Source organism: Capsella rubella, unplaced genomic scaffold (assembly GCF_000375325.1).
Source record: "Capsella rubella cultivar Monte Gargano unplaced genomic scaffold, Caprub1_0 scaffold_4, whole genome shotgun sequence".
Taxonomy (NCBI): domain Eukaryota; kingdom Viridiplantae; phylum Streptophyta; class Magnoliopsida; order Brassicales; family Brassicaceae; genus Capsella; species Capsella rubella.
The window spans coordinates 9,966,912-9,975,243 of NW_006238920.1; the positions used below are offsets into that span (position 1 = coordinate 9,966,912).

An 8,332-nucleotide genomic window follows, 5' to 3' on the forward strand; every position below is an offset into this window, starting at 1 on the left:
GGTGTGGCCAAGTTATAGGCGCCAAACCTGAGGAATCTTTAATAATGGAAAACAATATGGTAGGGGACAGTTGTTGTAATGAATAAAATGCGTCATTGCATGCTTGCATGATGTTTATTTTAAGATACACTATGATAAGAATACATAAAATACATGTAACTATGCGGAAAAAAACGTATATAATACTTTTTTTTTTGCGTATACATCCAGGGGCGGATTCATTTGGTGAAGAATGATTAAATGAATGCACACAGTGACTTTTACAGATTTTATTATAATGGTGGCTAGTTTAACATTATGTTAATTCGATTGACAACTTATGCAAACCAAACTTTGTGACGGAGAGAGTTGTTTTGCTTCCCTCTTCCTAAAACATTTTTTTCTTGGGAAATCAAACTTTTATGGGCCTTTAAGACCATATAATTTTTGGACCGGATAGTACAATACCATAATCTAGTTTTCTTACCTTCGATATTAAAATTCCGGAATCTTTTCTTTTCCCAAACAAAACTTACAAGACATGAAAAGTTTTGATGAGGTATCAAGGAAAACTTTGGTTACATTGTTAGATTGACATGCTTGTGTTTTATTGTCATGTTACAAATAGCAAAAGAAAAGAGTAGTTGCATTAACAAGTGGAGTGTTAGTGTGAAGACGCAATGGTAAAAAGATATTAGAGATGATTACATATCTTTGGTTTGGAAGATGTTTTCTTCTAATAATAAACAAGTGGCTGTGTTTTTTCTGCTCATGACATGATTACAAAACATGGTTTTCAATTTTTTTTGTTTGTATAAACAACCGTACTTGTATGGTTGAAACTAAATTAGGTTTGAAATTGGTAAGTCTGTGTCGCTTGTATAGTGTGACACAGCTCCAATCCAATACTACTAAAAGAAAAGTTCAACAAGCGAAATTGTCAGTGCGATTGCAACTCTATATATTATAAAAATAAAATTCACACTAAAATTGATTACGAATGCAACTGTCCCTCCCTTGTTTCTCCACGCTTCGCTTCCTTCTTCCTTATTCTTCAAAACTCTTTCCGCTTCGGCCTCTCTTACATATCGCCGCCATGCCTCCTCACGGTCCTAATTCTCAGGGTGGTCGTCGAGGCGGAGGTTTCTCCTCCGGTCGCGGTGGTGGTCGTCGTGGTGGTCGCGGCGGCGGTGGTGGTCGTGGCGGTGGCGGTGGTGGTGGCCGTGGAGAACAGCGATGGTGGGATCCCGTGTGGAGAGCTGAGCGTTTGCGCCAGCAACAAGTTGAGGTATCATTATTAATACATTGTTCCGACTTCTTACTCACTTCTCCATTTTTAGCTCCTCACTTGTTTCCTCGACTAGTTAGTTTTATATTTGAGAATCAGGAGTTTGAACAGATTGAGTTTGGTAAGAGATGCTTAATCTTTGATTAGGAGTTATTGGTTTGGGTGAATTTAAAAGAAAGGCTAATTGGGAATCAAATTCAATTGTTCAGATGGAAGTTTTTGATGAGAATGAATGGTGGAACAAGATTGAGCAATGGAAAACAGGAGGAGAGCAAGAGATGCTAATCAAGCGTAATTTTAGCAGGGGAGATCAACAAACACTATCTGATATGGCTTTTCAGCTTGGTCTTTACTTGTAAGTCTATCTATCTATAAGCCCATGCATTCGTTTGTAGAAGTAATTGTAGAGTATGTCATGAATTAGTTTTTTCCTTTTCGGAAAGGAAGCCATGCTTACAATAAAGGGAAGGCTCTTGCAGTTAGCAAAGTTCCTTTACCAGATTATCGCGCAGATCTTGATGATCGGCATGGATCCACTCAGAAAGAGGTAATAAAGATGTTACTAGTAAGGATATTTTATTACTCGGTGGTGGCTGCTGAAACGCTTGTATACTCTTTTCTTGTAGATTACAATGTCCACAGAGACTGAGAGAAAACTTGGAAGTCTTTTGAAAACAACACAAGAATCAGGGTCTTCAAGTTCCTCTACTTCAGCGTTTAATGATCGACAGGACCGTACAGGCACCGCAACTCTTGGCTTGAAAAGACCCGATTCTGCTTCCAAATTGTCGGATTCTCTTGAGAAAGAAAAATTCAGTGCTGCACTCAGGGAAAGGCAGGAAAGGCTAAAGGTACATATATATTGGCTGAAGTAAAACTGTATACATTATGGTATATGTTGATTCTGGACATAACATTAATTTGAAACTATTCAACACAGGCAACCGAGAGTGTAAAAGCACTTCAAGATTTCAGAGAAAAGTTACCTGCTTTTAAAATGAAAGAGGGGTTTCTTAAATCTGTTTCAGAAAATCAGGTAATCTTTTTGTTTGTTTGTTCTTCTCTGTGTCCCATCGGCTATTTATCTCATCTTATATAGTATTGTCAAGTTATTTTACTTGAGCAGTCTTACCTTGAACTTATAGCTGTGTCTGTGTTTATTTTTCAGGTATTAGTAGTTTCAGGAGAGACCGGGTGTGGTAAAACAACACAACTTCCTCAATTTATATTGGAGGAAGAAATAGCATCCCTAAGAGGTGCTGATTGTAACATAATTTGTACACAACCTCGACGTATATCTGCCATATCTGTTGCTTCACGTATATCTGCTGAAAGAGGTGAATCCATTGGTGAATCTGTGGGTTATCAGATTCGTCTAGAATCAAAGCGTTCTGATCAAACGCGATTGCTATTTTGCACTACTGGTGTATTACTCCGGCGGCTGGTAAAATACACTATGCTACTAGTCATACACTCATCACATTAGTTGAACTATAATATTGTATACTAACTTTGAAATGATGTTGTGTCGAATCTTTTTGAAAATACAGATTGAGGATCCTAATTTAACTAATGTAAGCCATTTGCTTGTGGATGAGATTCACGAGAGAGGCATGAATGAGGATTTCTTATTAATCATACTACGTGATCTCCTTCCTCGACGCCCAGATTTGCGTCTTATTCTGATGAGTGCTACGATAAATGCTGACATGTTCTCAACATATTTCGGGAACGCTCCAACTATACACATCCCGGTATGCGTAGTCATATATCATGTCTGTTTATATTATGATATTATGTGATTAATCTCTTTTTAATATATTGTCAGGGGTTCACATTCCCGGTTGCAGAGTTATTCCTAGAAGATGTACTGGAGAAAAGTCGTTATAATATAAAGCCATCTGATGTAGGGAATTATCAAGGCAGTTCGAGAGGTAGGAGAAGAGACTCAGAATCCAAGAAAGATGACCTGACTACTTTGTTTGAGGTATGACTATGCTTCCCAACGGTATCTGAGCAAAAAAACATAGGGTTCCATTAGTGAATATAGACTCATTGTTCTGAATAGTAAGCCTGATAAACTTTCTCCCATTAATGTGGGTAGGTCTGTGCGATTTAAAAGATATTGCATACACCTTATCAAGAAATCTACTATGTACCTATCAGATTAACATTATAAATCGTTTGGTACAATGGTAATGTTTTTGACAAAATTTTCCTAAAATTCTTATTGATGAATTTTTAATGTTCCTTAGAAAAAGAAGGATTAATTATGATACCAATATTTGAAAAATATATATAGATACTGGCTAAGAACGATGTGTTCTCAAATTCTTCAATATTGCATCCAAGTTTGGTTTATTCGTCTGATTCAACTAGCCTCGAGAATTGTTTTTCTTTTGACATCACGCAAATGTAGACATTTGGTCTCCATGTACGTGAAAAGATTAAACCTCAAGAACAAAATGCTAAAACCACGTGGTAGTTTAAGTTTGTGGGTTCAGTGAATAAAGGCGGTACTATATAGTAGTTTAAAGAACCGCAGTCCACAGCAAGCTTGAACTTTCACTCTTTGTTCATCTTCAAATGCTGAAGCATACGTGAATATGTTTTACTTTGAATGCCTTACCTTACCAAGTCATGTTTTCGTTTTTTAGGATATTGACATCAATGTTCACTATAAAAGTTATAGCTCAGCCACAAGACTTTCTCTCGAAGCATGGTCTGGTGCACAGATTGATTTGGATCTGGTATGGGTTTTGCTCTCTCCTCTTGGTAACTACCTGCTGATTCAGCTAACTTCATCATATTTTGTTGGAGATTCTCGTTATGAACTGAGAGTGAAACTATGTCGTAGGTGGAGGCTACTATTGAACATATTTGCCGTCATGAAGGTGATGGGGCAATTCTTGTCTTCCTCACTGGCTGGGATGAGATTTCCAAACTGCTTGAAAAATTCAACGGGAACAGACTGCTTGGAGATTCTAGCAAGTTCTTAATTCTTCCTCTACATGGTTCAATGCCGACAGTTAATCAACGTGAAATTTTTGACCGTCCACCTCCTAATAAGCGGTTAGGCACATGAGCTATTGATTCTTCTTTTATCAGTATGCATTGTAGCAACTGCTCTGAGTGAATGCTCTGCTTTTGTAGGAAAATAGTATTGACTACAAATATTGCTGAGAGTAGTATTACAATTGACGATGTTGTATATGTTGTTGATTGCGGTAAAGCAAAGGAAACTAGCTATGATGCTTTGAACAAGGTGGCGTGTCTCTTGCCATCATGGATTTCAAAGGCTTCAGCGCACCAGGTATTCAGTTAGCCATTAAATTGTCTATCAGTGATCTAAGTACTGCGCCTGCGCCCCATCCATAGATATGCTTGCAAGATCTTAAAACCAGCGCCTAACCATTAGATCGTGTATGCAGAGACGAGGACGTGCTGGACGTGTCCAAGCTGGAGTTTGTTATAGGCTGTATCCAAAAGTCATATATGATTCTTTCCCACAGTATCAGTTACCAGAAATCATACGGACACCATTGCAAGAGTTATGCCTGCATATCAAAAGTTTGAAGGTTGGATCCATAGGATCATTCTTGGCCAAGGCACTGCAGCCACCAGATGCACTTGCTGTTGAGAATGCTATTGAACTTCTCAAAACAATTGGGGCTTTAGATGACATAGAAGATCTTACACCCCTTGGTGAGCAGCAAGTCATTTGTCTATATAATTGTACACTTTTATGTAATAGTTGTTCATATACGTTAGACTCAAAATCATCATGTTACAGGTCGGCATCTTTGCACTCTACCAGTAGACCCAAATATAGGAAAGATGCTGCTGATTGGAGCCATCTTCCAGTGCGTCAATCCTGCTTTAACAATTGCCTCTGCTCTGGCTTATCGTAGCCCATTTGTCTTACCATTGAATAGGAAAGAGGAAGCTGATGAGGCAAAAAGATATTTTGCTGGTGATTCCTGCAGGTATGACCTAGAGGCAAATTACTTTATTTTCATCCAGTTAGTCAATCAGGTCCCTGTGTTCTGCTTCTTACAGAAAAGATTGGTATTTCTGTGTTGTGCAGTGATCACATTGCTCTTCTTAAAGCATATGAGGGATATCGGGATGCAAAGCGTGGTGGAATCGAAAAAGATTTTTGTTGGCAAAACTTTCTTTCCCCTGTAACTCTAAGGATGATGGAGGATATGAGAAACCAGTTTCTTGATCTTTTATCAGATATAGGTTTTGTTGACAAATCAAGGCCAAATGTAAGTGTCAAGAACAAGTCTTAATGATGCAATTATTTTGGAACAATAATAGAATCTAAAACTACTGACTTTTTCACATACGCATGGTGCTTTTCAGGCGTACAACCAATACAGCCAGGACATGGAGATGGTAAGCGCGGTTCTGTGTGCGGGGCTGTACCCAAATGTTGTGCAATGCAAAAGAAGAGGGAAGCGCACTGCATTCTACACTAAAGAGTTGGGTAAAGTTGATATCCACCCAGGATCTGTCAACGCAAGAGTGAATCTCTTCTCGTTGCCGTACTTGGTCTACAGTGAAAAGGTGAAGACGACAAGTGTTTATATCCGAGACTCAACAAACATATCAGATTATGCACTCCTTATGTTTGGGGGCAATCTTATCCCAAGCAAAACCGGGGAAGGCATAGAGATGTTGGGAGGGTATCTCCATTTCTCTGCCTCGAAGAACGTCTTGGAACTGATACAGGTAAAGTTGGATTTCTCTCTGTCGCATCTTTCTTGTTCTGCATGTTGTTCCGTGATGTGAAGAGGATTATATGATTGTGCAGAAATTGCGGGGAGAGGTGGACAAGCTTCTGAATAAGAAGATAGAGGATCCGAGTTTGGACATAACTGTGGAGGGAAAAGGAGTGGTTTCAGCTGTGGTGGAGTTGTTACGTAGCCGAAACATCAGGTATTAAGCAAAATATCAGTGAGTCTTATCTTAGTGTAGGAAGGATTAAAAACCTTAATTATTGATAAACGAAGTCAATAGTTGAACTCAAAGCTAAGCTTTAACTTTAAAAGATAAAACAAGTTGTAGTTTAGAGCTGTTGATTAGTGAGGATTTACAATAAAGAGTTGTGGTTAAAAGTTTTGCCTTATTTGTTTTGGTTAGACCGAGTTTTGTAGTGATCTCATTTCCGATTGCTGCAATCTTTCTTTGTGGTTATAATGTTTTAAGTTGAAACGAAAATAAACATGTTATTGCTTCCTGGCAATTTCGTCTCGTCTCTTGCAATTGCTAATAGAGGTCGAGTTTTTGACTTAGGCATTGTAGTTTCAAATGTCATATGAATGAGAAGGTAAGCAAGCAGTAATCCTCATTTCATCTGATCCATATTGTCTTCTGCCAGACCTTTGGCCATGAATTGATCTTGGGAAACTCTGAAAGCTATAAGGCACCGTTGAGAGTTGAATGAACTCTGGTTACATTTGAGAATTGATCCGAGAAATTAGAAAATTACATCAATGAATGTGAGCTACATGATTTACAATAAGAAAGAACTACCAGTTAAAACAAATCCAAACTGTTATCTTCGGTTTAGCTGAATTAAACTGTATGACTTAGAAATTGATTTTAATTTCTAATGAAGATTATCCGTTCGTTCAAATTCCTAACCATATGTGCAACTAATGAGTGTCATAGTCTAAAAACTGCATATTTTATGATTCTCACCGATTCTCAACCATATCTATACGCAAGTCTACTCTTGAGTTTCTTCTTTTTATCTCTTTTGTTATTTGGACTGGAGCCACTCATTTTCGCAAGGCTCAATCTCATTCTTGTTTTATCCTTTTATTCTGTCTTAAGGTTATTTCGTTTCGTTTTCGCAAGAATCGAATTCGCTTTGGACTTGCTTAAAAAGTATTAGGTAAGTAACCATATATGTGGCCAGAAATTGCAGTAGAGACCAGACATGCTTTTTAGTTCTGTCTGCGAATTATCGATTGGTTTACAATTTACGTACACGATAGTTTTGGTAAATTGTCAAACACTCAAAATCGTAGGTTGAGGTTTGGAAAAACAAAAAAAACGAGAGAAGAATAGTGAGCATGCAGGTCAATGGTTTAAAAACTATATCCATAGAGTGGGCTTTACGTGTCTGTCTTACGTCCTTGTATGTGTATCAAAACTATTATTATTTCCCGAGAGCGATATCGAGAGAGTTGATTTCACAGCCTGCAACGTAGGGTTTTAAACTTGAATGACATGTGATTTTTTTTAATTTTAATTAATATACAACGATGGAATACAAAAACGAGTCTTCGATTGCGGCGTCAAATTAGTTTGGTCCTTCACGTCCCGTCCCGTCCGGTCCACATATTTATGATATATGTTTGCATGCGGATGCGGTAAATAAATGCATACCGGCGCGTGTGTTACTTTACTTATGTATCAAAATATGCCAAACATATGGATCAAAAACATAAAAGCATGGCTATGTATAAATTATGTGGATATGTATTGCAGATACGAAACTTATTGTTCTCAGGAATAGAGACGTTAAAATATGTAGCAATACATATGGTGGGATCGCAATTACTACTCCAAGTCCCACGGAAAGGAATAAACAAAACGATGTGAATTATAATATACTTTCAAAACTTCCACGTCGTCTAGATCTATCGTATGTATTATTTGAATTTTATATGGTTTTTATTAGAGTATAGATCATGCAAAGTTAATAAAGATTCAATATAGTTTAATTAGGTAGAGTCGTTTGTTGTGATCTCATGTATTATTATAGAATAGTCTATGGCAAATGTGATGTATAAAGTATCATTAGTATATATGTATATTGTAAGAAGAATGGTTCGATAATAAGTTATCAGAGAATCGTTTATCGTGATCGGCTGTAGCTTTCGCTTGGACAACTGTTTTTATTAAATTTATCAGGTCGAAGACTTTTTGTTTATGTTTTGTTGATTTATGAGTTTCTGAATCTGTCTGTGAACTGTTCATCTACAGCTATCAGTTGTGGTCCAGTCTGGACCCCTCTTATTTGCACTTTTAAACTCTCATCTAAGATTT

General features: G+C 37.5%; 1 protein-coding gene across 2 annotated transcripts; it reads left to right on the forward strand.

Annotated features, from left to right (window-relative positions):
* Positions 1-860: 860 nt before the first annotated feature.
* Positions 861-6,518, forward strand: LOC17888799 (DExH-box ATP-dependent RNA helicase DExH1). Of its 2 annotated transcripts, XM_006293380.2 has the most exons (16): positions 861-1,267; positions 1,477-1,622; positions 1,715-1,814; positions 1,894-2,118; positions 2,208-2,303; positions 2,436-2,711; positions 2,818-3,021; positions 3,096-3,254; positions 3,925-4,017; positions 4,125-4,339; positions 4,421-4,580; positions 4,699-4,972; positions 5,061-5,253; positions 5,355-5,538; positions 5,636-6,004; positions 6,087-6,518. In XM_006293380.2, exons 1-16 carry the CDS (start codon positions 980-982, stop codon positions 6,216-6,218), a joined length of 3,114 nt encoding a protein of 1,037 aa, XP_006293442.1. In that variant the 5' UTR covers positions 861-979; the 3' UTR covers positions 6,219-6,518. The 2 variants fall into 2 exon arrangements, with proteins under 2 accessions (XP_006293442.1, XP_023639922.1); XM_023784154.1 differs by lacking the exon at positions 861-1,267 and having other exon boundaries at positions 1,531-1,622; positions 1,711-1,814.
* Positions 6,519-8,332: the final 1,814 nt, after the last annotated feature.

Bases quoted from the DNA above. Each gene is read 5' to 3' on its own strand.
- LOC17888799 (XM_006293380.2), top strand. From the start codon at position 980: ATGCAACTGTCCCTCCCTTGTTTCTCCACGCTTCGCTTCCTTCTTCCT. The intron at 1,815-1,893 runs GTAATAAAGATG...CTTTTCTTGTAG, and splicing joins ATGGATCCACTCAGAAAGAG to ATTACAATGTCCACAGAGAC. The intron at 6,005-6,086 runs GTAAAGTTGGAT...ATGATTGTGCAG, and splicing joins ACGTCTTGGAACTGATACAG to AAATTGCGGGGAGAGGTGGA.